Genomic DNA, 27,182 nt, shown 5'->3' on the forward strand with positions numbered 1-27,182 from the left:
GACCAAACACGTGTGCAGTGCTGGGAGCTGGAGGAAGAAAATTGCCTGAGCTGGTTTTAAGAGGGATGGCAGCAAGTTGTGAACTTTAGCGCACAGCAGAACAAGGGAAAAGGCTCCTCAGCCCACGGTGCCTCTTATAGGACCTGGAAACCCTCGTGTGCATCAATAAATACATGTTTATTAATCAAATGTGTACGTGCCTCCCCACACCAGGCTGATGAAAGAGTTCTGCCCAGGCTATGTCAGTCCATTCCCGGAGGGCAAGAGATGTTTCCTCGGGATAAATATCCACTGAGCGCAGCGGCGTGCATGCCAAAGGTGCAAGCCAAGAGGTTTCTAGGACTGCTGGGGGTTTACGGCTGTACCTTTCGATGCCCTCGATGCCGGCCTTCATTTCTCATCATCTCAGCACTAAGGGAGCCAGTCCCCCAGCTCATCTGTAAGCAAAAACTAAATTGCATTTCCTGTTGTGCAGCACATCGGATCCAAGGTTTATTACTCAGCTTCAAATCGTGTTTGCAAAATGTCCAGATGTGTCACTTGAAACTCTTCACGCCCGCGTCCCCCTGGGACTTTATTCATCTCCAAGCTCACTTCGGGTGTTTCTCTTTCCTGACTTTGCCCTTCGTCCCGTGCATCGGTCCTAAAGCAGCTCCGAGAGCAGCAAGCCTGGAAGAGCATTTGTTCAGCGCTTGCTCTCGCTGAGGTGGCCACCAGCTTCCCCCACCGATTTATCAGGTATTCTCTGCTTCTGCCTCCCCTCTCACCCAGAGGCTCTTTTCTCTTTAGAAAATAAATCAACTGAAAAAGATCGCGTCTTCATCTCTGCTGGCGCAGCCCCGAGAACAACAGGCAGCGCGCGCCCCGTTTCGAGCACACACGCACAGGCTTTGGTGCTCAGGCAACGGTCTGACTTCAACCCTAAAGTACCTCATCCCTGGGTCCTGTTACAGACCCCCTTGGGCAGCTCACCTCATCCCCAAGGGCTTCTGTTTCCCCTTTTTCAAGCAGAAATTGGAGTCCAACCCCCACAAACCACCTCCGGGCAGCGATGCCTGCCTCGCACCCTGCACTGCTGCATGGCTAAATCATGAAGGAGCAGAACCCTCGAAGGAAGACACCCAGATCCCTTTCAGGGATGGAAGAGCTTCCCGTGCACGCAAACCCGCGGGAACTGGCAGGTACCACAGCATGAGAAACAGCTTTTTTTTCTCCGACTCTTAATAAATTGATGCACTTAGAGGCAACGCACTGGCTTTCAGCTCTAATCCTTTAATTGGGCTGCGGGATCCTCCTCCTGCTTTAGCAAAATAGTTTCATCTGCCAGCACCGAGTCCGTTATTCAGGAGGATTAACTGGCAGAATGATGCACCACCACCGTCTCCCTCGTGCGTGAGTCCTTCTCCCCCCCACCTCTGCAGCACTGGGAGCAGACGGATCCCTTGAAGCTCCTGCTCACCGTCTCTGGGGCGACACATCCCAGCAAGGCACGACTCCTTCGAAGTGTCAGCATGTCCTGGCTACGCACTTCAGTTAACATGCTTAAACGCAGCTCTTTAGCTTTTCCATCCTGAGCATCCCAGGAATACATTACGAGCAAACCACTGGTTTGCACCTTAACCCATTAATCTCAATTTTCCTTTTTCCAGCATTAATTGCAGCAGTGGCTTTGCTATGCCGGCGACAGGTTGATGCTCTCGGGGAGCATCGGTCACGGGCCACGCATCTCCCGTGCTTGATACAGCCAAACACAGAGCAAATTCCCAGTTCCCCAAGCTCATAATCTCGTTATAAAGCTGGACAGACAGATCCACATGAAAATAAACCAACGGGAGGAACATGAACCCCAGCGCCGCTGCCATTTGAGGCTGTTGGGAACCAGCTGCGGGGGCTTTGGCAGCCTTGGGCATCGCAAATCCCCATCGCACAATAAAAGCCCGGTACGCTGACGGCCCCAGTTGGAACCTAATTTCTGCAAACATGATTAAAGTGGGTTTTTTTCTTGCATCACAGAGAGAAGCTATTTTAAATGCACTCCTCAAATTAGACCCCAATTTTCCGACATCCAGGGAGATGTCTGGGTGCCTCTGGAGTCTATAGGAGCCGCAAGGTCCTTGGCACTGCAAAAATATCAGGTCAGTGGAGTTGAACCATGAGGTAAGTGTGTTATAAGCAGGTCATCCAACACCATCGATACTGCTGCGGATGCAGGACCCGAAGCCCACTGCGATGCCTGGGAACACCACAGTCACTTTGAAAACAATCTTGTCCCGTGCCAACCCTGCGCAGCCAAGCTTGGCACAAGCAGAGGTGACATTTCCAGCCCAGCCCCACTATTCCGCAGCCACATGAGCCTCCTGGCTAGAAGCCGCTGATTCTTTGCAGGATTGGAAGAAGACATGGGAGGCACAAGGCTGGTGAGGGATGGAGTATGCTGCTAAAGGACACCGGGACTGGAAGAGGAATGATACGCTCCGATGCTTTGATGCTGGAGGCAATGGCCAGCAGCACACGGCAATGGGAACAGATTTTGCATCACCGAGGGCTGCTCTCCCCGTCCCACAGCCCGGTGGTTCCCAGCCGTGTCCAGGGCTGCTGCCAGGCTGCTCTCGGCGGGCAGCTCCTCCCAGGCTCGGCAAGGTGGAAGGAAGGCATGCAGCAATGCCGGGGGCGGGGAAAGGGGTAGGAGGTGAGCAGAGTGAAAAGCAACACCCCTGGCAAGGCGAGGGCTGACGGCGGGGTGGCAAGCTGCTGAAACGGTGGGGTGCAGCCCAGGCAGGGGGACGCCGGCAAGCCAAGGCGCACGGATGGGCAGCCGACCCAGTCGGAGAATTTTCCCCTCTGATTTGAGAAGACATCAATGCACAAAGTCCTTTTTTTTTTTTTTTTTTGGTAAATAAAAGCCCAAAGCCAAGAGCACACATGGAAAAGGCAAACCGCTCATCTGGGGTGTTATTTCTGCTTCCCCAAAAGAGATGGTGCAATAGGTACCCCCCTAAAAACTGGCTCAGATCCTCTGCCTCAAAACCACATCACAGGGAGCAAAGCTGAAGGACGTGGCCTTGGCAAGCGGGTGCCACCACCCCCCCACCCACCCAGGTATGGGGTCACTGGTGGTTTCCCCTTTCTTTGTCTCCTTTCCCTCTTTGCATCATTGTTTTTTATTTCCCCGACCTCCCTAGATCACCTTAGCTGCCTCCATCCCCATGGCAGGTCATCTGCTCTTTCTCTACCACCATTTTTGGTGGCACGGGGCACAGCAAAACCACCAAACCACCCCCAGGACCCTGCACTCGCCTCCCTCCACTTCCAGACCTCTGTACCTGAAAACCTGTACCCAGAGAAAACCAGGCATCCAAGGCAGGGAGAAGACAAGTGTTGAAGAGGAGCTGTGACCTCCTCCAGCAGCCACAGCTGGAGACCTTCTCTGGCACAATGCTGAGGCCGTGCAGGGTGAGAGCCACAGCCACACAACGGGAAAAGCCCCCCAGAAGGTCTTAACTTATTGCTTTTTACCCAAAACACAACAAAACCCCATGGCCAGGAGAGCACCCGCACTCCGAGGGGCCGGAGAAGCAAGGATGTGCCACCAGAGAGATGGCAAGACCATAGGGAAGGGGGGGTTGGTGGCTTAGGGGACACCTCCCAGAGCCACTCCAAAGCAGAGGGTGGAAGGGGAAGGAAAATGGGCGTGAAAGCGGTGGAGGTGGAGCGGGGCAGGAGTCCAGCGTTGATGCCCATCTGCAGCATCTTGGGAAGTCAGCCCCAGCCCCGCAGGCTCCATCGCATGCAGCTCCAGCCCCAGCACCCAGGGCAAGCAATCCTGTCTCGCCATCCCTTAGATCTGCACTGTTAAATTAAAATAATACAAGCTGTCCGATTTTGCTCTTTGTTTAAAATTTTGCAGCTGAAATGCTTTTTTTTTTTTCCCGCCCAGAAAGGGGAAAGCAATATCTGAAAAACAATATATTGCACGTGGGTCTTCTAAACCAGGACCAAAAAAATTCAAAACAGGATTTTGTTGAGCAACACCATGAACACAGAGAATCAGAACAATTGCTTCCACTTGCCCAGTGCAAAACTTTATATTCTATTGCATTTTGCCTTGAGTTGCAAGAAGCTCCCTGCCACTCCCCGAGGAAGCCCCCATGGAGAGGCCCCCATAGTTGCAGGCATGATGGCCAGGACCCAAATGCTGCCCTGCACTCTCCAAGGGCTCTTTTTCAACCCAAGATTTCTCTGGGCAACGTTCATTTTTTCATTTCTTACGATAGAAGCCCAAAACGTCTTTGGGTTTTGACTTTTCTATTAAAAATTCAACAGCTCGAAGGCAAAAAGTCCAACCAAGGAGGACTTGCAGCCTTTCCCAGAGCACATTGGGTACCCTGGTAGGATGCCAAGGATGACAGAGCAGGGCAAGATGGAGAAGTTGATGTGAGGCCTGGAAAACACGATGGAGCACCAGGCACGACGGCTCCCCATCCCTCTCCCATCCAGCACAGCTCCGCAGCCTCCCCGAGGGCCGTGCCAGCCGAACCCCTCAGATCTCAGCCAGGATCTGCTCTATCTGCTTCTTAAAAGATGAGTGAGGCAAAAAAAAGAAAAAAAAAATCCACATCTGTAATTTCCCAAATGAGGAGCTTTGATTTTTAGTTAATTAAAATCATATGGAACAGACTTGGTGCACCCACAGATTGGGAGCATGACAGAAAGCTGTGCCATTAATTAGTGCCTGCTACGAGGTTCATTAGTCCAGCAAACCCAACAGGAAAAAAAACTGCCATAAAAATAAACTCCTTGGCAGAAGGTGTGCAGCGAGTGCACCGTCCAGCAGGGCAGGAAAAAATGGGTATAAAAAAGCCACAAGAGGAGAAAAAGACAACAGTATTGATACAGGAAAGCAGCAGGTAAGGGGATCCAGACCACAGAAATGGGAACACTTCTGTGTTTTTAAACAGTACTCAGGGAGGAAGACACGTCTAGGGCTATCTGTCAGGTTAGGGACATGTTGGGGGAAAGCCTCTGAGCATCACCGGCTGCTGACGGTGGTGGTGGCCTCACTCGAGGTCCTGAGCTCACCTTCAGCCTCCTCTTGAGTCCCAGCAAGCCCAAGCGCTCTCCTCCCCATCCCTAGGGATCAACAAGTAAGGAAGATCCAACCCCAACTGGGGCACTAAGTCAACTCCCAAAGAAGACCATCCTACACAGCCAGCAGGGCACGCGCTCGGACCACAGCTACAGTGGCTTCTTTGGAGGTACTCTAAACCAAAATTCAAGCTGTGGAAGCTGAGATTTGCCCAACACCCACCTATTTAACGTCAGCATATTCACACAGAGGCAGATGCAGAAAACCCAGCCTAGAGTCCTCCCTTCTTCATTTCCACAAATACCAGATTCCTCTAAAACACTGTATGGAAATCAGCAGCTCTTAGGTTGTGTAACTTTTTATTCTAGTAGGAGTAAGGAAATTATCTGATCTATGAATTTAAAAAACTGTGGAAAAATACAATCTGTGAGATTCAGAGCTCAAAAATACCAGTGCAAGAAACAGAAGAGCAGATCTTGGCTTTCAGAAATCAGCCTGGCTCCTGCAGAGCCCTGTGCTCGCCTCCTTTACACCATCCATCACGGTGGTCTATCGGTGACAAGCCCCAGAGTGGTCCCCAGCCGTGTGCCACAATGCCAGGCTGGAGTGACGAGACACTGGGGTGAGATCCATCTCCCGGCGCATGGGACATCTGTGATGGAGATGTTTCCTCCTGAGTTATTTGCCTCATGCTTCCCTTACAGCCAGAGCAGAGAAACAGGCATTTTTAGAGGAGATTCACCTGATCCATTTTAAATTCTTATTCTAAGAGTCTCAGTTTTGGGTTGTTTTGGGGGGGTTGTTGCTGTCCCCTAGCCTTCCTCTACAGCCAGCAGTCAACCAGGTTTTGCTCTCTCTCTTCTTTTCTTTTTGGCGAGAGCTGAAATCCTGGCTTCATCACCTCACTTCAGTGTTGGCCCTGGGGAAAATAACCCATGCGGCTCCAGAGCTGGCAACGCAGTGCTCGCTTCGGCCCCGAGTATTTCCGTGCTGTCCTGGAGAATGTCCTCACCAACACCGCCTCAGGTGGTTCTTCAGACACAGCCTGAACCCTTATTCATCCATCAATACACATGCAAAGGCACATGTCAGGAGAACACAACTCGCAGACACACAGCCAAGGGAGGAGACTAAGCCTTTGAGGTGTATAAAATGGGCTCTAGTGCCCACGTGGGTGGTGAGGATTGAGGACTGAAGCTGGTGGCCACTCCAGTTGCATCAGTAGAGCCAACGGTGGAGACAGATCATAGAATCTTAGAATGGTATGGGTTGGAAGGGACCTTAAAGATCATCCAGTTCCAACCTCCCTGTCATGGCCATGGGCAGGGACACCTTCCACTGGACCAGGTTGCTGGAGGGGACATCCTGCCTCTCCCATGTCTCACTTGAGCTTCTTCCTTCGTGGCCTGGCTGGAAAAGCTGTCAAAAAAAGCAGTCAAGCACTGCTGCCGTACCAGCAGCTATGACGGCTCCATCTACAGCTCTCGCAGCTATTTGCCACGCTGCCTGCAGCCTCAGTGCCTGTCCTCACCAACCCACGGTGGCACTGGGAAGACTCACTAAAGCCCAAGGGCTAGTCCCAGCACTCTCTAACCACTACAGAAAACATCAAAACCTAAAAGGAATAAACCACATAGACTTATTCATCCACCAGCATAGATTTGCAGGTGGGACACTGGATTTATATTGAGGTTAGTGATTTCAAGATAGCTTTTAAGCCATATGAACAAAAGATACAACAGATCAGCAGCTTGACTTATCCTTCCACTTGCCGGAAAACCCCTTCAACACTTATATTTCAAAACCAGGCCAACATCCCACAACGCTTCAGCGCAAGTTCCCACGCATTGCTGATGGCAGTTCCCATCAGCAGAAGGGCTACGGCCTCCTCCACCATGCCTACAACCAGCCCTGGGAAACGGACGCTCCTGGTGGGCAACAACCCGGCTTTACATCACATCTTCAGCCTGGTGGTCCTGAGCTCAGGCGACTCGAACCCTCCACGTGGCTATGGGCTGTCCCCCAGTTTTGGCTGCTCCTCCCACCTGTATTTCCCCTCTTTTCCCATGTAGAGAATAAGGATTTTGAGGACAGGAGTTTTGTTAGTTTTTTTTTTTTTTTTCTGATTTTTTAAACACCTATCTACCCAGCAACAGGCACAACTAAGTTCCTCAGGACTGTACAATGCAAATAAATCAACAGTCTTGTTTTAACCCATTTGACCCTTGCTATAAATCGCAAAGAACGTATTCCAGCGTTGCCCTCGTCCTAACCGAGCATTATGCACTCCGCTGAACATCCTTCCAAGGTGTGACACCCTTCCAAGTGAGGACCTCAGGGAGGATGGAGAAGACGTGTGCTTCCCTTTAACGAGCCTAAGACACTAGTCCCCATTAACGCTCCCATTTTCCAGCCGAAGAAACGTGATGCACAACGAGACGTGCTTCTGCAGCTCTTGCTGGAGTGGATGAAGTTCATTGACTTCTTCTGAGCTGGGATGCTGTTACCTGCCACCAGAATGCTCGCAACCCAAAAGGCCCCAGGGCTTGCTTCAACCGAAGTTGCTTTCTCACACCACGGCGGTTCACCAGCTGGTGGTTCTCCCTTGAAGGACTCCAGACAGACCTGCAAGAGCACACCTCTCCGTGCCCCAAAGCGAAGAGCATCGTGCACCATCAGTGCACGTCAGCACCAGGAGTACAGATAAAGACCCAAGACACCGATCCCTGCTCCGACCAGCAAACATCACTTCCTCTGGCAAAGTTTATAGGGAAAATCTACCTTTCTGCTTCTGATAAAATCCTTGTCTAATGGCGAAATGCGCAGAGCAAAGCACGCTGCTGCTGAAACAGAATGAAAAGAGTATTTCTTTCCGTCTTCACACCTTTTAGAGTTAAACATTAATAGTGTCGAGATGTCTTAAGTAAAAAAGGCTGGTTGTCTGAACAATGTCAGGAAAAATTATACGGTGCTGAGTGAATGCAAAATTAATGAGTGCTGAATGCTGACAGGAGAGAACAGGCATAAGGAGCTGAGACTTTTTTATAGTTGATGCTGAGATCAAGCAGGTAGAACATCTCCATCTTGCTGGGGGAAGGAATAAAGGGAGAAAAAAAACTTTAATCTCAAATCTGAAGAATTTAATTCATTCAAAAACTGTGTCAACTCTCAGGGCCGAATCTGCAGAGATGAGAAAGGGCTGCGTGTAGCTCCCCCTCACAACTTTAATTCAGCCCTGGCATAGCCTTCTCTCTCCTCCTGCAGGCATAAAATACATCTCAACACCATTTTAACAATCCGACAATTAATTTTGCAAAGAACTAGACTGTCTTTTCTCAAGACGTAGCATCTGGAAGCCCTGGTACGCTGCATGCTAAAGTCCATGAGAAGTTACTATTAAAAATTCACTGGTGTCGACCGTTAAACCAGCTTTATGCTCAAGTTGCACAGGCACGTCAAATATGCGAACTGCACCGGCAAGGAGACGCCTGCCAAGGCGTGCAGACAATGCAAAGCTCGAGCGCGGCGAGGGGGGAGCTGACGCTTCCCATGCACAGAGCAGCACTCCCCGCCCCAGCCCCGCTCCTCCAAACCCGACTTTCTCGCGCCTCCCATCTGTCTCTCCTCGGCTGCAAAGGGAGAGCTGTCAATCTGCAGCTATTGAGGGGATCGTCTTGCTTTTTCTGCTATGCCAAAGGGATCTGTCGGAGGTAAAGGCAGATTTCGTGGTGCAGTGTAAATGACCGGAGGGGTGGCTCTAAGATGTGCATGTGATTGTGGTCTGTAGGTGCAAGTGCAGCTCCGGGCCATGAGATGCCCCTGGGGGGACAGGAGCAAGCCACATGGTATGGGAAGCTACCTAGAGAAGATGGAGCCTCCTGGTATGGGAAGCCACCCAAAGAAGAAGGAGCCATGTGGTATAGGAAGCCACCAGAGAAGATGGGGTCTCCTGGTATGGGAATCTACCCGGAGAGGAGAGACCAAGCCACGCAGGTGAAGACTGCTTTCTTGTTGATCTCCACAGAGGCTGCTCAGGAGGACCTCACCTCCAAAATGAACTTTAACTCTTCCAGTGCAATTACTACGTGCAGAACTGTGGGTGCAGCCCCAGATGCTGGAGGTTCACCGTGGGTGCATGAAGGCGCAGCTCCCGGGTGCTCCCTATCCCGAAGCAGGCAAGTTCCTGGGAGAGTGAGGAACAAGGCTGAATATTCACCCTTTGTTTCTCCCCGGGAAATACCGCTGAGACTCGTGCGATGGGGTTCTGCACCCAGGGCCAAGGTGCAGCTACCTGCAACTACTTCTTTAAGGACCGCATTTATTCTTTCAAAAGTCTGGGATGGTCCAAACTATCCCCTGCTTCCATAAGAAACCCTCCATGCACGTAATTCACTGTCTCAGCGTAGCAGCTGCACCAAACCCGGGGCAAACATCAGCCTGGGGAGCCTGACCCACCGCTCCAGCGTTCATGAACCCCGCTCACTGTAATACAGACTTAATGATTTAAAGGGTAGTCAGCTGAGACTGGTGGTTTAATTAATTAACGAAAACTTGTCTTGGAAGGCAGACTTCCTAAATAGCAAGGGCAGAAAGAACGGTGAGAAATGAAATATCATTTAAAACCATCCAAATGGTGTCGTTGGCTGTCTACCCAAGGCTCTGGTGAGGCTTTAAGTGCCACCAAACACCCCGTGATGAAATCGTGGGGCTCAGGGGAAGCAGAAGCAGCCAGATGAGGAGCTCGGTAGCTGGGCACTGGGGAATAACGTGGCCCCAGAGGGAGCGAGGCTGCTCCTGCATCTCTCACGCTCCTGTCCCAGCGAGTTTGTTTGCTTTGCCCAAGCATACCGCTCAGCACAATAAAAGCTATTATTTCCTTGTACAAATCTCCCTTTATTTCCTCTGCTTGCAGGAGTGTTAGGAGGATTAAGGTCTATAAAAGTTTGTTCAGGTGAAAATCGGAAATGAAAACTGAAGGCCTTGCAAGGCTGGCTCCAAGTTTGGGGATTTTTTTCCCATAAGAAAGAGGCTGTTACTTCTTGCTTTCTAGGCACGGCAATGCTTGCACCACCAGGCGCTCTGATGGGTCAATAATCGAGACGGGCACTTGCAGAGGCGCGCTGAGGCCAGCTTCCCTCTGAACCCCCTCTTGCACAGGACACCTGGACTGGCTCAGATGAGACGCCTCCACTGCGGCTGCTAGAAGAGCGGTGGGACGGACTCCTGCCATCCTGCTCCTGCAGCCAAAGGGATGCCAGCTCACGGTGTGGATGAACCTCTTTCTGATCATCAACCAAATGAACCGGGCTCCAGAGCAGAGGGAGGACAAGCTTAGAGGAGGCAAAATCCTACTTGGGGTGCCATCCCGGGGAAAGGAGAGTCTTCAAATAGGGTTTGTCCATCTCTATGAAGGGTAAGGAGGGCCAAGAAAAGGGCTTTAAAAAAGGGGGATTTTTTTCCTGCTCCTTTTCTGCCTCTCTTAAAAATGAGACTGAATCAAGGAGAAAAAAATAAAAGAGGGAGGAAAAAAAAAGCTGATCCGGCACAGCAGAAGGCAAGAGGAGGAGTGATTTCTACAGGTGGTTTATGACTCTCTGCATGATCCACACGCCTGTTACATCCTATCAGATCCTCTTCTTACGGCGAGGTGCTAAAGGATTTATTAGTTCTTGACAGTTTGAGATGTTTAAAAGCTTGAGGATGTAATAACCAAATGTTCACTTGTTAAAATAAAGGCATCGTTTGGAGAGGTCTGTGCAATTCTTAGCAGCCTCCCCTTCCCCTCGGTCTATATTTAAGCTGCCAGCTAGATTAAAGCTGTCAGAGCAGGGATGAGAATTTTATTGACATGCTTTGTAGGTGGTACGGCTCCATAAAATAAACATATACAGAGAATGCTCGCTGGTGTTGCTGCACGGGCAGAGATTTTTATAGTACTGACCTGAGGGAGTTTGTATCTGAAATCAATCCCTGATATAAAACAGATTCCAGAGGATACGGAGAGACAGACTTCACAAATGTCTGCGGAGAGCGTAGGCAGGGATGCAATCCGTTTAACATTTCACGTTGAAACCAAACTGCGGAGAACGGGAGGGCGTGAAATTCCCCGAACCCGCTCCAACAAACTTCACCCCTCGGGCATGAGGTGCAATTAATTACTCTGAGAACGGGGAGGTTTTAAGCCTTGGAAGGGCGCAGGACAGAGCGTGGGGCAGGGGACCACACGGATGCTCGGGAAGCAAAACGAGGACTCTCGCACCAGCTTCGTGGTGGCAGAAATCACCGCTTCTGAGCCGTGACAGAATGCTGTGGATGGGGGTCTGGCTCTCGAGGCATTTTTAAAAATCAGTATTTCCAGATTTATAGAGATGAGGGCCAGTAGAGATCACTAGATTGGCCAGTCTGACTTCTTGAACGTTGCAGAGCCATCAAAGTGCACCCATTTACACCACCACGAGCCCTGAACTTCTCTTTGGCCAAAACCTGATGCAACCCACCACTTCCCTTGGCAGCTGGTTCCCAAAGCAATCACCCTCCCAGTCGTAACTCTGGGCCCGAGTCCTAATTTGTTTTTGTCTGGCTTTGGCTTGAGTCATGCTCTGTTATGCTGGATTTAAAAACTTCTCTAGTAGCCAGCATTTTCTGATCTTGTTAGTGTTTGTAGTGTCATCACCATGTCCCCACTCTTTCCCCCCCGCCCCCCCCAGATACACTCAACAGAGCTCTTCAACCTTTCAAGCTGCAAGACATTTTCTCCAGCCCCTGGCTCATTTCCGTGGCTCTCCTCAATGCCTTCTGTGGATTTTGCAGTCTCCTTCCAGCGTGGATACCGTGCCTGAGCTCCAGTTTTGTCCCGGCAGCTCCACGCGCACGTAACATCACCCAAGAGAAGCCCACCTTGCTTTTCATCACATCCCAAGTTCACACTGACTGCCTTTGCTTCCAGGATCTCCAGATCTTCTTGAAAAGCACCACTTCCCGGGATACCGTCCACCCAGCAATCCTGTGTGCCCATCCTGTATTGGTCTAGCAATGATTTTGTATGTCCTTCCACATCCATGAAGAGGTTGAATAGCACTGAGGTCTAGCAGAGACTCCCAAGAAGCTCCATGAAACTCAATTTTGAGAATAAAGGTGTTTCATCAGGATGAGGAGAGTCACCAGTGGTGTTCCTCTGGCACCCGAGGTAAGGTAGCCACGCAGGGAGAAAATGCACACCAACTCGAGGGTGGGCTGACCCATTCACATGAAATAGGATCAAGTGGTAGAAAAACTACCCAAGTGCTCTGCTAAACTGTTCTAATTTCACCTACTTTCTACTACTTGAAGGACACGCACTCGTCATTCAAAAACATGAGTTTTGGCTAAAAGTTGGGGATGGCTTAACGGAGGTGCTGAGAGGAGACAACAACTGTTACCTGCAGCATACCAGGGGTGGTACTGGTGCCCCTAAGAAAATGGAATTTTTGGAACTGTCCGTTAAAGACACAACAATGAACTACGCGAGCCTGGCAAAACAGAAGCTGAGAGCCGGAGACGGAAACTGGGAGATAGAGAAGCACTTGTTTTACAACTATATCCTTGAGGAGAGCTGTGAGACCGATCAAAGCCAATGTCCCGCCTCAGAAGCCGCTGAGAACGGGGTGATAAAGTGTGTAGTCAAGGAGAACAACTAATTGGGATGTTGATAAGAACTAAAACAAAGTGCCCAGTAGGGGAACTATCCTCGTTATAATACTAAAAATCAGGCCCATAGGCCAGGAACCACCCCCCTCTAGTAAATCCCTTAATCTATGAGCACGTGCAGTAAATTAAGAGTGAGCTGTACCGTTACATCCAAGTGAGAAAGAAATTAACCAATTATTAGCTGAGGAGTGTCAATATTAGCTGTGACCAACACATTTAACTACATAAATGCCTCGTAGTTTCTCGGTGCGGGGTGCAGCTTTGTGGGTTACCACCCAGCCCCCATCTTTGCACAAAAACGAATCCAATAAAACACCTCCGCTCTGTGTGTAGTTCGGTGCTTTGCACACCGGGCGAACGAACCCGCTTTTCCAGATAACGGTACCTGCAACAATCTAACGCTACTGGTAAGATCTGGTAAGAAAAACCATGACAGTCTGGGCCAATTCGCTCAAGAAAAATGAAGTTCAGTTGGAGGAAGCACCGAAAAGAGCTGTTGGGTTGATTACAGGAAAGACATAACTATCTGACACCAAGATCCTATGACAGCTTAGTTTGTTGGACAAGTCAAGCGAAGGCAGAGATCAAGAGCAACAACTTAATAAAAATAAGTTAGGGAAAGGTGGCAATTACCAAACAGAAGGAAGAATGAAGCAAAATAGAGGGCAATGCTGGCACAGAAATGATCCGAAACTCATTTCCACTGAAAATGAGCAGGTTTCATCCTCTTCAGGATCTCAGAAGGATTCCTGGAAGGACGAAGTTAAACAGCTAAAGGGACTGGATCTGTTTGTGCTCTGTTTACCTTGGATCAGCCTCACACTTGAGGGCTTTCAGTGGGCACCTACCGAAGCCAAGGAGGAATTCCCCCTCTCCGCTGATGTCTAATCTGACCTCCAGGGTTTGGTTGTTTTTCTTTCTCTGAAGCCCTCTAACATACGGTGAAAAATCGGCTGCCAAGGCGGGATGAGAGCGATGAGCATCTCTCCCTCTAGTAGCACGAGCAGCTCCATCAGGGTTAATCCAACCACCAGGTTTGGGATGAAGGAAGAGCCTTCCTCCCCTGCACCCAGAGACACCCGGTGACAGCGCCGCTGGCCGAGAAGGTCCTTCCTGACCTCAGGGACGAAGGCGGAGGAACGCAGAGTCTGCAAAACACCGCTCTAAGGCAAAAGCAAAGCTCCCCTTTTCTGACCTCCCTTGAAGCAAACAAAATGAGGATAACTCCGATAAAGTCAATACATTTAAAGAGGAGACTACAGCACCAGCCTGACAGTTGTAGCCTGAAGAGATTCCAATCTAATTTTAGATTTGACACAAACCTTAATGTGGTTTTAATTAATTAATTTAAAAAATCCTTTAATTAATGTAAACCCCTTAAAGCGGTTTTCATTTACTCTATTTCCAGGAGACATTTCCACTTACATTGCTCCTCAGATGCCATTCTGCTGCTTACTCTTGTTCTTCAGTCCAACCTCAAATGTTAGACCTAAACTTCTGTTTATAACACATCGCTGGCCTTGAAAGCTGGGATGCTTTGAGCTCAGGCTATTTCCTCAGCCTTCGCTTTAGTGATTTTCCAAGTAACGGGGTTTCCATCTCTTCTCCAACTGTGCAAAAACTCCACAACTTGTTCTTCCACTGCATGAAAGTATCCTCTTCTGGGCCCTTGAAGGACCTCCGTACTGACTCAGCACATAAAAACTACCAAAATTTACACCTGAATTCTCTGTATCTATAGTTCATCTCAATTTCTGCAGGCAAGGCAGAAAGGCAGCAGTGATGGAGTGCTGTCACCCTGCCCTCCCAGCAGCAATGCCCAGCTTGGGCAGCTCTCCAGGCCACCAAGGAAGGAGCTCAGACATGATGTGGGAATGCAGCAGGACATCCCAGGAGAGTCCCTGGGACCTCTCTCCCCCTTGGCTCTCCTGATGGCAACCTGTACTTTGTAGGGTGGCCACTGGCTCCTGCCTTCAACCTGCTCCATCTGCACGGCCAGCCTGGGCACCACATTTGGTTGATCACCAAATCCTACGTCCGGTTTTGGGACCGCAGTGTAAAACAAACTGGAGTGAGTTCAGTGGAGGCTACCAAGACGGTCAAAGCTGGAGCGCTGATCCTGGGACCAGAGGCGAAGGGAAGGGTTTGCTCAGCCTGGAGAAGAGATGGCTTTGGGGTACCTGACAGCAGCCTGCCCATGCCTACAAGAAGTTATGGAGGTGATGGAGCCAGGCTCTTCACAGAGATACATGGTGAGAAGATGAGAAGAGATGGGAGCGAGTGAAGCAAAAGATGTTCAGGTGGGACAGGAGGAAAATCTTGTTCACGGTGAGGCCAGCCAAGTGTTGGAGCAGGCTGCCCGGAGCACCTGTGCTTCTCCATTCTTGGGGGCTTCCAAAGCCCAACTGGGTAAAGCCCCCAGCAACCTGGGCTGATCCCGGAGCCGACCCTGCTTTGAGCCCATCTGTCAAACAACAGCACTATCAGAAATGGCAATAAGCTTTATGGAAATGAGATGGCTCTAGCCAGATTGCCAGCGCCCAGGTGAAATGTTAGAATTCCCCGAGAGGATCCTGGAGAGGGAAGAGCTGAAATGAAAGAGTATTCAAAAATATAAGAGGCAAGAAAGAATGCAAGCGTAAACAAAGCAGAGCATGTTATGCAGAAGGTACTTTCCCTTGGTGGCATGGAGGCAGCAGCTTCAAGAGAAATTTAATCAGAGACTGGAAATACTGCCTGTGATTCAATGCACGTCAAGAAAGATGCATTCAAACTGGAATTGGTGAAAGAAGGATATGCAGACAATTTAGGAGGATCCTAAACAGGAAAAAAAAAAAAAAAAGGCCTAAAGACTTTAACTACATTATCCTGGCAAAACAAAGCCAAGTGAGGGAGAAGGTCCCAAAGGCTCCTTCTGCTCCTGCACTGGAGATGCCCGGCTCCTTGCCAGACCCAGTACCATGGACTTGGGCTAGCGATTTCCTCAAAGCTAGAAAGCCCACGTAGAGCTCTGTCCCCAGGGGCTGTGGACACTAAACCCTGCGGACTGAGGGTAACGTGGGAGCCTGGACCTGGGCAGAAGAAACCAGCTGAAAGCCTTTAATTGCTCTGCCCTGGGTTCCTGTGCTTTGGGGTAAAGCTCACCAAGGGGCCCGGGCTCTGTGACTTGCTTCCACACATTGCACGCAGTTACTCGCTTTGTGGTTTTATGGGAGTAATTTTATGATCTTTAATAACGTACCACATCACTCGGCTGCTGGGACAAGAAGGGGCTCTTGACTCGGCGCCCGAGGACAAGGCCTCCTCCTCTCCTCCTCCCAAAACCTCATGCCGCTGTCGCAGGCTGGGGGAGGAGCCTCTTCCCAGGCCACCACTTCACCATTTTCTGACCACTAAATACAAAGTTAAGGCTTTTTTTTTGTTCTCTTTTTAAAGCTCGCCATGTGTTGGCATTCCCAAACCCAAGAAGAAACTCAGCATTCATTTTGAAGAGGTTTCCATACGTCCCACTGAGGACCCAGGACCTCTCTGCGCTGGAAGCTGTACATGTATATCACAAAATAAATCCAGGGCCAAATCTAAGCATATGACAAGACAGCAGGCAAACTTAATTAAAGGAAAGCCACTGACAGCCCAATGATTGTATGCAACCGAGCAGCCAAAATCAGTAATTATTTCATATACTTCACTTAATTAACCGACTGTATATACCCAAAAGGAAAATTACTTCCCCCGATAGGTTAACTTCCAAGTGGGGGGGTGGTCTTAAATTCAGGATCCTCTTATTTTTGGGTTGATGTGTCCTAGTGAAAAAGGAGCACAAACTTGCCTGAAGGAGCCCATCTTATTACGGTCACATCTCAGGAAAAAAAACAAATAGAAAGATGTCAGGAGGACAGAACTGCTCCATGGTTTCCTTGGACCCGAAAGAGGACAGTTCCATGCAGCAGGAGAACAGGTTGTGCAATTTTTGTGTAGTCTGAGAAGAGACAGAAATGCTCTTATCCCTAAAACCCCTGAAAATTATTAAAGTAAAAGCTCAAGAAATAGCCTTCTCCCCCTCCCTGCCCAAAGTAAATCACCTTAAAAACTGAGGGTCATCTTTGCAGGTTAACACAGTAACATTCGGGAAAGAAAGCTAATTTTTTGCCTAGGGCCCTTTTAAAACATCCTGAAACCAGGTCACTATTCTGTAGCATTATGATAGAATAAAACTGCATTAATAAAGACCCGAATTTTTTTTCCTTATACATCTGTAAGAATAAATTCAGCAGCTTGACCACTGAAAAGCCTGGCTTCACTGGGGCTGAAAGTGTCATACATGGGGTCACGCGACCCTCCGTCGCTGTAGGAAGCCTTGCACTGCAAAGGCAAGCAGCGACTCGGCGTCCTTCATGAGGTAAGTTGTACAAATGCAAGCAAACACGGAATAAATCCTTTATTGTGGCAACTACAGACTAAATCTGCTGGGGCTTTTGGACCTCGCAGGACCAAAAACTCATGAGTATCACCCGAGGCGTCCTGGCGGGGCCGGGAGCCCTGCCGCGGCTGCTCCTGGACCAGGTAGCTGCCGGCTCTGCGCACCGATTCCCGCAGAAGCCGAACATACGGTGGCACAGCGGGAGAGACCGCCAGCGAGCGGCGATGAGCAAACGCAGGAAGGACGGGGGGAAGGAGGCCCCTTGGACGCCGGCAGTGCTAGAGTCACTTGCAGTGCCTTAGGAGGTGTTTCAAGGGCAACCCTCTGCGGCTGTTTGAGTTTGCAGGTGGCGTAATGAAAAGCTCAATACTATTTGATTTATTCTATTAAGGTGCTGCATTTATACTCCTGCTCTGGAAGGAAATTAAGCAGCCTATCAATGGAGAGGGCTTTTGGGAAAAGGCTTGGTGGCTTCATCTTAAAAAGGACACTGCCAAGGTTGGGAGCTCTACAAGGGAGATGACATGACCCCTCCACTGGCTCCCACCTCCGTCAGATCTCTGCACATTGCTCATCACCCCTTCCATAAACCAGAGGTTATCACCCTCCCAAAACTGGGGCATTTAACTGAAAAAATCAGCCGGGGAAAAAAAGGAAATACCTTTCTGGAGCCCACCTGCCACCGCAGAGCCTGGTGCCACAGGGGCGTTGGAAGCCGAGGATCTGCCTCTCCTCGGGGCAGGGGTGACCCCAACTTCCATGGCACTTGCAGGGTAGGCATCAAGTATTACATCATTTTACAGAAAAGGAACAGAACAAGTGGATGTCCGTGCATCAATGCAGCTTTTCCAGTATCTCTGCTCATTTTTGTACTTTCCTGTATGACCAAGATGCCCTATTTTTGCATCTGCAACCACGCACCAGCCACCTTCCCAGCGGCAACTGAGCCTCCTTCCCATCCTGCGGCCTCCTGACTCCATCACAGCTCCACCACGCTGCCCTGATGGCTTCTTCTCACAGCTTTTACATTACCTCTGCTAACCCTACAAGCCAAAGAGTGATGCATGTTGAGCAGCGAAGCCCTCCGACTTGCCTCCATCCATCGGGTTTTGACCGTGGCAGCACTGCTCTGAGTTCAAACAGCCTTGGGTGAGCTCACGTCCTCGTGACGGATGGGCATTGGCTCCATCTCACGGCATGGCTCCGCAGCAGAGGACCCACCCCAGGAGAAGACCTCCAGCATCCATGTGCTGGGCATGACGCCGATCTGAAGGCAAAGGGGAGGGAGGTCCACACAATGGACCGCTGCCCCATGGAGCCCAGGCAGATCTTCCCCTTGCTGACCTCCACACTGTCCAGGAGCCGTCGGTGGCCTTCCCTCCTCCTTCCCTGGCGAGTGACCGCATACGGGGCACGGTTCAGGACTCAACACTCAAACCATCAGCTTGAAAAAAATCGGAAAAAACTTTTGCGGGACGGACAAAGGCTGGAAAATTAACTGTCTGGCCTCTTCCTCCGCTGCGTTTATTGCTGTCTTGGCAGATGAATTTCAGGTTGCTGCCACAGCCGCAAACCGCTTGTTCTGCCAACTGTACATTACTAACATTGGAAGGTGTCCAGACCTAGGAATCTTTTCTAAAAGCATTTGCTTCATACTTTAAATAGCAGCCCAGCAGGCAGGGGGATGGGAGGGAGGGCTCAGCCCCTGCGTGCGATCCATCTGCAAGATTCTGCCGGCTCCTCCACCCCTTTGCGGGTTAAAACCGCGGACGACGCGCAGCGGAGGTGCAGGGAGGGGAGAGCCGGTGGGATGCCACCTCCAAACCCTCCAGGGCTAGTAGTGGGGCTGATGACCCCCTCCAGGGGTGTCCCCACTCCCCCGGCGCTGCCACCTGCCCCTCCCAAGCTCCCCAGCTCTGCGCCTGGCACATTTTCCAAATTAAATTAATAACAGGACATTGGCTTTTGTTTTTTGAATTGCAAACTGCTCTGCTATGAGGTTTACCATCATTTTTCCCAGTGCTTATGGGTTTTGCTTATTATTGGGCTGAACAGCACCATTTGCTGGGACGTCCCGAGTAACACATCAGTGCAAAGTCCGTGCTCCCCAGCTCCTCTCTGTTACATGAAATCACGTCTCCGGGTGGGTTTCCTAACGGAGCATTAGAAGGAGCACGGCCAATGCCGTGGGATATGTCACCGTTCACAACACCTCAGCAGCAAAACCCCACCCTCAACAGCTAGCAAATATTAATCAGGTTTATGGCTGAGAAACAGAGAGGAGGAGGAGGAGGAAGGACTCAGGCAGGGAAACACGATGTCTAACACTTGATATAACTACAAGGACAGAAAATAGTCTCTGGCCACAAATACTTTGACTTTTTGCCATGTTTTTCCTACCTCCTCACGTAACATGCTCTCTCAGTAATCTGCCAAGAACAAATACAGGTGAAGTTTCTTTTCTTCGGTAATTTGGCGCCGCACAAGATAAGCATACAGATACAGAGCAAAGCTCAAGGCATAATATTTTTAAGTAGTGCTTGTCCTAGTTAATGTTCAGCCCTGCTGTGCAATGTCAAGAAAACTAATGAACAGTGAAGTGGCAGCAAGCAGGAACCTGGGTGTACTCACCCGCTACCAAGCTCCTTTCAGAGCCCGGGCACAACGTGAATGAAATCTGAAAGCAGTTGTCCTGGTTCATCGGGAAGCCCGGGCAGCCCGTGCGATGTGAGCCGAATGCTTTGCCGCCATGCGTGCCCCGAAATTCGGTGCCTAAAATAATAGCAAGCTGGGAGGACCCACAGCAATGCCTGGCTTAAACTAAAGGAGGGTAGATTCAGATTAGATATAAGGGAAGAAATCTTAAACCATGAGGGTGGTGAAAGCCTGGCCCAGGCTGCCCCGAGAGGTGGTCGATGCCCCATCCCTGGGAACACCCAAGGCCAGGCTGGACGGGGCTCTGAGCAACCTGCTCTGGTTGAAGGTGTCCCTGCTCACGGCAGGGGGTTGGGCTGGGTGGCCTTTAGCTGTCCCTTCCCACCCAAACCCTTCTGTGACTCTGTGGAGTGCCTGTGCGTACAGACCCATGTAAAAATTTAACATCTGTTATTAGGCAACACCGCTCCACTCGGAGCGTGTGGCGGGAGCTTTGGCAAAGGCAGTGCTTGACAGATGACGTGCTCTCAGCACTAATACCGAGGATTCACCTTGTGCACGAAGGACAAGGTGTTTGCACGAAGGACGAAGTATTTGCAGGGAGGAAAAAGTATTTGCACGAAAGAAAATATATTTGCATGAAGGAAAAAGTATTTGCACAAAGGACAAAGCGTTTGAGCGCACAAGATGGGCGGCCTGTAGTGGGCACGACGTGGAGCAAGCTGGAGCCCACCTGTGGCAGCTCCAGGATGGATGCTGGGGTTGCAAGGACGTGAACAAGCCCTCCTCCCTCCTTAATCCCTTTCACCCCTTCTCCCGTGCATCGCTTGAGCCCTTTGGACTTCTACAATTCAGTCTATGAGTTGACACTTGGGGTGAATTTTAACCTTTATATGGCTTCTCAAGCATCTCCTCTCTGTTTGCTGGTTACAGCACCACATTCACTGGCGGGAGGTGGATTAACGCCTCCTCTCATCTCTTTGGTTGGCAGGAGAACAGATCTGACAAGGGTACATGGTTCTTCACCAAGTCTTGCAGTGTGTGGCAGAGCTATCTGTCCTTCACCTCACCCAGCTATAAAGTGGGGTTTCTGCACACAGTTAACAGCGGTATTGCTGATAAGCACTTAATGGGCCTGATCCTGAAAGCTTAACAAGCACTTCTGATTATTGTGATCTAAAGAATAATTTCAGGATGAATCATAAACACGGAATAAAGTGCCACCTCGCACCAGAAACAAAGGTGGCATCTTAAACAAGCCAACCGATGAGGGCAAAGCATACCCTTTTGTATCAATGCTTCCAGAAAAGCTAGGGTAGAAAAACTAGGTAGGAAAACTATCGCAAATGGAATGACTATGTCAAGATTTTTCATGAATTAAGTCAAGACTCTCTGCTGCAATTTACCGTCTGAAGGGTACCAGGAGAAGGCTCTTGCTCTGAAGCTTCCCAACAAGCCAAGGCAGGAGGCTGCTGCCTTACCTTGCTCCAACCTCTTCATCTGCTGGATCTGATCAACCGTCTTCTTTAGGATCTTGCATTTGTCGGGTTTGACGCTCAGGGTGTCGATGTCCCCGATGTTTGCAGACAGCAGCTCCGCCAGCTCCTCTAAATATTTGTTCTCCTGTTCCCGTCGCCGCTTTTCATTGCTGTTAGAGAAAGAAAAAAAAATTAGAAGTCACATTAATGATTTTTTTTTCCTACTGCTCAGGCTAGTCCCACCTGGGCACTGGACAAGAACCCAGAAATACAACTACTGTCTGGAGTGATGTCCGTGCTATAATCCGAATATCTCCAAAATACTGGGTGTTCATTCAAGCTTTTGTATATTTTTATGTATATTAGAATAATCAAAATTAATGCCAAGGGAAATACATCGGGCTAGGGAGACACCCCCAACAAAAATAGACCTGTAACATTCAGGACTCTGCCTTCCCCTCAGAAATAGTTATAAATGAGTTATAACAAAAAAAAAAAAATCAAGAATAGTTATATGCAGCCTCTTATTTTTCCACAGCCACTATTCCAGCTGTCACCAAGTTTAATCCTAAATTCACACATAAAGGTTCACAGCATCCACCGGAGTTCACCAAAGTGAAAATTCGAATCAACAGTGACAAGAGGAAGATGAAAAATATTCATGAGATCAACCTTTTTGTCCCAGCGAAAGCAGCTTTTCTTTTAGCTCCCAGCTGCTGCAGGAGCCCAACACTCTCCCACCAACTATTTCTAAATCCCAGGAACTGAGAATATATTATTTACGTGCCATGACATGGCTGTCATTGAAGCCACCCTGGACACTGTAACATATTCCTTTACCAAAGACATTATAAGCATCAAAGCCACCAAAATGAACTGTGCATACGGGACAGACACACAGAGCCACATTCTCCCTAAATACCTTCCACTACATCAACCACGGGATGAAATGAGACACCTCAAAATGCCCAGCACAGCTCTTCACCGCTTGTGATGCCTTTTATGAAGTTGGCTTTCAATAAGCCACCCAAATTTCTGTTACAACCTCCACAGGACGCCCAGCACCCTGAGTAAGAAGTATTGCCTGAAAATCCCTATTATTTACCAGATACCGAGAAGCTGCTGAGATGCCTGTAGGCATGGTGAGATGTTTCTGGCCTCAAAGAGGCCTCACTGCTCATGGAGGGGCTGAGGAAATACGGGTTACAAGAGCTGATTCCAAAAGTCCGGCTGGATAGGAGGTTTGTGTCCCATTGCAGACGTGCTCTGGCTTGTGCTACATGGCTGAAAAAGCTCCGCTGAGGGCTGAAGGCTTCAAGAAGAGGTTTGCTTTATTTTATCTGCTGAGAATGCAAGCCAACCAGAGCATTAACATACTCTGATAACTCTGCAGAGACCCTTTAGAAACGATATCTGTCCAAAAGGGGATGAGACAACACCATTCCTACCCCCTAAGGAGCCCCTCGGGTAGGCTGCACAGATGTTTCTTGATTTTTTCCTAATTCTAGCCACTTTATTAGCTCAATATTCAGGTAGGTGTTGTCTCTTGGGCATCTTACTGCTGCTTAAACTTTACTGCTGCAGTGTTTCTGCTCGGGCCAGCAGTCTCATTAAGTCCAGAAGCGCGACCTTCCATGGGAGACACACGGTGCGACCTGGAAACTCCTCTGCGATGGGCTTGCGTGGGCACAGGAGCCCTCGCTTCCCCAGCAGGCAGCTGCCAACGGGTGCTAAAGGGTCAGAGGCAGCAAAAAGAGCTTCATGGAGGTAGGTCAGATGCCCACCCACTGCAGAAATACTGGGTCCAGCCATGGACCTCAGCCTCTTTTTGCAGAGGTATCGTGACACCAGTGCTGGGGCGCTCCCTGGCCATGGGCAGGCAAATGCTTCTCAAAGGAGCTGAGCGAGTATTTTAGTTGAGATGAAATTAATTCCTAGCTCTCCCTGTGAACCAAAAAGCAATAGCAGAGGGGAGAGAAAAAAAATTCCCTCTGTTGTGGGTGAGCTCATTTCATGAAAACCCTTAATGTCGCTGTTGCTGTGGCAACTTTCAAATTGTAGGAGGGAAAATTGGCCAATTTTCCTTACATAAAAGCATCATGAGAATATTACAGCAGTGGGCTGTTCTTTATGACTCCCAAGTATCATCAAAAGCAATAGTTAAACCTTCCAGGTTTTAACAAAGGAGTTTTGAAGTTCACTTTACTCCAGAGTATGTTACGGAGGACTCTGGCCAGCCCAGGGAGGAGGACGAGGTCCCTCCCCACCATGGCTGGGGGATGATCAGAAGGAAGGGAGAGAGCACTGGTGAGGACTTCTCTTCTTGGTTTTGGTAAAACGCTTCAGCTCCAGTGTTCGGGATTGGATGGCCAACCCGACGACAAGTATTTGAGTCAAGCCTTCTAAAAATGCTTGTAGGTTCTTTGTGGATGTAAAAACTTGTGCTTGTACAAGGAAGAAGAATCCTTTATCCAGAAGTTTCTGCTTCTCACTGATCAGTTCGTTCCCGTGTTTTGAAAGACCCCTGGTGTTGGCAGCAGAAGGCTTTCTTGGGGTGCTTAGGGGTTAGGAAACAAACCACAAGAGATCTGCTTTCCGAAGGCAGACCAGATGAAGCAAAGCCAGGTGTGTGTGCTCATCCATCTGGAGAGCAGTTCCTTCAAGAAGAGGCATCCAAGCCCACTTTGCTTGGAGCCAAGGACCGACAGCTCCACCCCACACTCACCTCTGGGGCAAGGACCAGCTCCGAGACCAGCCTGGAAAGAGCAGCGAGGGCTGCAGAGCTCTGACTCAAATGATTCAGGCAGAAAGGGGAAATATTTCACATGATTACACCAGTATTTGTTAGGAATAAGACCGCTACAAGTGCTACCAAAACATGTTCTGCAGTTATCACTCCTTTAACGGCACAGCTAAGCCATGAACCACCGAGCCTCTGTAAGAAGGTGTGTGAACTCTACAGAAGGGAGGTGTTGCAACCAAAAACTGCAGTAAACAGAAATCCTCAAACAACCTTTTAACGTCTCTCTACTGGAACACTGTAGCCTTTGCATTTATCGTCTAGAATATCATGTGTGAGCTGTAAGTGATAGAAAATACCCCTGGGGTTTGCTCAGTACATCAATATTCTGCATCGGCGAGCAAAACAGCATCCCAGGCAGCAGAGACACGGAGCCAGCAGCAGCACCGTACCTTCACCCTTACTAACAGACTCCATCGCCACGGAAAAAGATGCACAGGATTTACAGGGAGCCTGGAAAAGCCGGTGGGAGGAGATCACAACTGCCTCTATTTAGGACTTTGTAGTCTTAAACCTACAAGGTGGCAAGGTAGGTGGGACGGGAAGGCTCGGTCGTAAGCAAAAGGTGCCTTTCTGTGGTGAGATGAGCTTCGAAGCAGTCTGCACGAGCACACAGAAACGAAGATATTTCAGACAGAAATACTTTCTCTGCTGTAGTCGCACCGTGCAGCATGAGGGTCACCACCGGAGTTTCTGAATATTACAAAAACATGGATTTCTTGGGAATCTGGTGTGAAGAGGCAGAAGGCTTCGAATGATCTGCAGTCCTCACAGAAATATATCCCCCAAATTTACCCTGAGAAAGCTTCCCTGATGCTCTGAGCGCTCTCAATTTATAAAATCAATACATTAACTTTGATAACGAGCCCCTAATCATCATTTGCCACCTAACAACAAGCAGAGCAGATGGGGAGCCGCATTTCTATCATGCTCCATCTTCCACCGCAGCCACCGCTAAAAGCAAAGCGAAGTTCTGGTGGGAAGTGTGAACGTTTCCGAGTGGCTGAAACCTGGCTCCATCTGCTCGAGCAGACGGGGCAGAGCGACGCAGTGGGAATGACAAAGTAGCCGTGGCAGGGGACGGATTGGGAGCAGCGCACTTACCTCTGGGCTGTATCGCAGGGCGAGCCTTTCCTCTTCCGAGAGTCGGGGTTGGCAGGGTCCGTTGAGCTGTCCCCAAGGCCACTCATGTTGGTTGACCTACTTTGCACCTGGAACCAAAGAGAGACAGGGTAAGGACAAGGTTTTTGCAGCTGCAGGAGGAGCGGTTCCTCCGTGGCAGAGGCAGAAAACATGGACCTAGTGACCTCAGAAGAGGTAACTGACCCAATGCAAGTCTTTCTTATTGAATTGATGCCTCGTTTGTGAAGGAAATGGTGCAAAGGGAAGACAACAGGCGATCACGTTGCCCTCATTTTGGTGTCCCCTGGTCACCATTTGGACAAGCAAGCCCTTACCACCAGCACCACTATCCTTACACATCACCAAGAAGCTCTTCCCTGTGTCCCTGCAAATTTTAGCTTCTTGGCCTTAACAGCATTTCAACAACTATCTAAACACAGCTCATTTCAATGCTTTGTTTAAGAGTGTTTGTTTGCTCTTGTTTTGCTTCCTTTTCCTGCAAGCTTCTCCTTCTTCCCACCTTCGGCTCCTCTGCCATCTCCCCCCGGTTCCTCTGACTCACGACTGGCAGAGGACGCTCCACCCCTTGCATTGTGTCTGCGCTCCCGCTCCCCCACCACCTCCTTTCCCCTCAGCACATGGCCCGGGCTTTAATTAGAGCTGCAAAGTGACTCATCTCTTAACGGGATGCGACACCCTCCCACGAAGCCCTTCCCCACCTCCTGAGGTGCCTGAGGCTGCCTCCCATGCATGGTGCTCCCAGCCCCAACCTTCTCCAGGCAGAGAGCTTCCCACCACGGCCAGTCCTTGGCCGGTCCCAACACCAAGCACCTCCTGGGATCCAGCTCTCTCCAACACACGGACATTTCACCCTTATTTTTAGGGTGTAATTTCAGCAGAATTTGGGTAAACTAGTCCATGCTAAGGCAAACAAGAGGTCTAAGCAATGAAAGAAGGTCCTGAAGTCATGAGGACTATAACATTGCAATAACCCATATGCTAATGCTCCTTAACAATGAATTATATATTTTTATTTAACTGAATAAAATACTATGTAAGAGCAATAAGGGCAAGAAAGCCAATTAAGGCTTCTTTCTGGATGCTTCACCTTGAAGGATGCCTTCTCCGACCCGAGAACACAGAGAGTCCCCTCCAACTGCCTAAAACACGCCTATAGGACAGGGTCAAAACCTCATACAACACGTTAAAACAAGGGACAGAGCTCCTCCAGAAAAGAAATCAGCTACGCGCTTTGCTTCCCGTGCTTTGCAAAAGCCATTCAGTGATTCTTCATACAGTAACCACAATAATTCAATATTGGATAATGCCACTTTCCAAAATCTTTATTTATTTTGGAATTCTTGGAAGTGTTTATCATTGTGAGAAGATAAAATCCCTGAGAAATAAAGCAATGGGATAGTGGACAAGAAAGTAGTAGTTTAGAGAGTAAAAGGACTAAGTTCTTAAACATCATTCCCTTCATTTCTTCCACTACTTTCTAAAAGCTGGAATTTTAACAAGGATTAAACTGCTGACAGATAAAACAAACCCTAGAAGGCACATCTACCATTCCCACAGCCCAGATTCCCCCCGTGTTTTATTCAGCCTGTCTGAAAGCCCGGTGGGATGCCCTCAGTGGTCCAGCATCTCCCATCCTCTGCCCAGCCTGGCACAAGGCAGCTGCTCATCAAAAGCCACCGGTGCTGGCTCATCTAGTGCTCAGATAGGTGACAACTAAAGTCCCACCAGCTATTAAAGGACCCCTGAGTCCCAAACCACACTTGCAGACCAGCTCCTCCTGACCTCGGGGATGGACAGAGCCATGAGCATCTACTCTGCTCCCTGGTTGCTTGAAGACCCCAGAGTTTGTATTAAAATGCAGACCCCCAGCCATCCCCCAGGCTGCATCCCCAGCAGGGCGGGCAGCCGGGCGAG

At 49.5% G+C, this 27,182-nt stretch overlaps 1 protein-coding gene across 7 annotated transcripts in view; it reads right to left on the reverse strand.

The window, feature by feature from the left end:
- The window catches only part of NCOA1 (nuclear receptor coactivator 1), a 188,282-nt gene that overhangs the window by 40,938 nt on the left and 120,162 nt on the right, over window positions 1-27,182 (reverse strand). For all 7 annotated transcript variants that reach the window (XM_075086485.1, XM_075086480.1, XM_075086483.1 and 4 more), the window contains 2 exons: window positions 25,230-25,336; window positions 21,329-21,495 (listed from right to left, as the gene is read on the reverse strand). In XM_075086485.1, coding sequence (XP_074942586.1) covers window positions 21,329-21,495; window positions 25,230-25,315 — 253 coding nt within the window. In that variant the 5' untranslated portion in view covers window positions 25,316-25,336. The remainder of the gene's footprint in view (window positions 1-21,328; window positions 21,496-25,229; window positions 25,337-27,182) is intronic.

The sequence above is a fragment of the Phalacrocorax aristotelis genome, chromosome 3 (genome assembly GCF_949628215.1).
Source record: "Phalacrocorax aristotelis chromosome 3, bGulAri2.1, whole genome shotgun sequence".
In the NCBI taxonomy this organism is placed as follows: domain Eukaryota; kingdom Metazoa; phylum Chordata; class Aves; order Suliformes; family Phalacrocoracidae; genus Phalacrocorax; species Phalacrocorax aristotelis.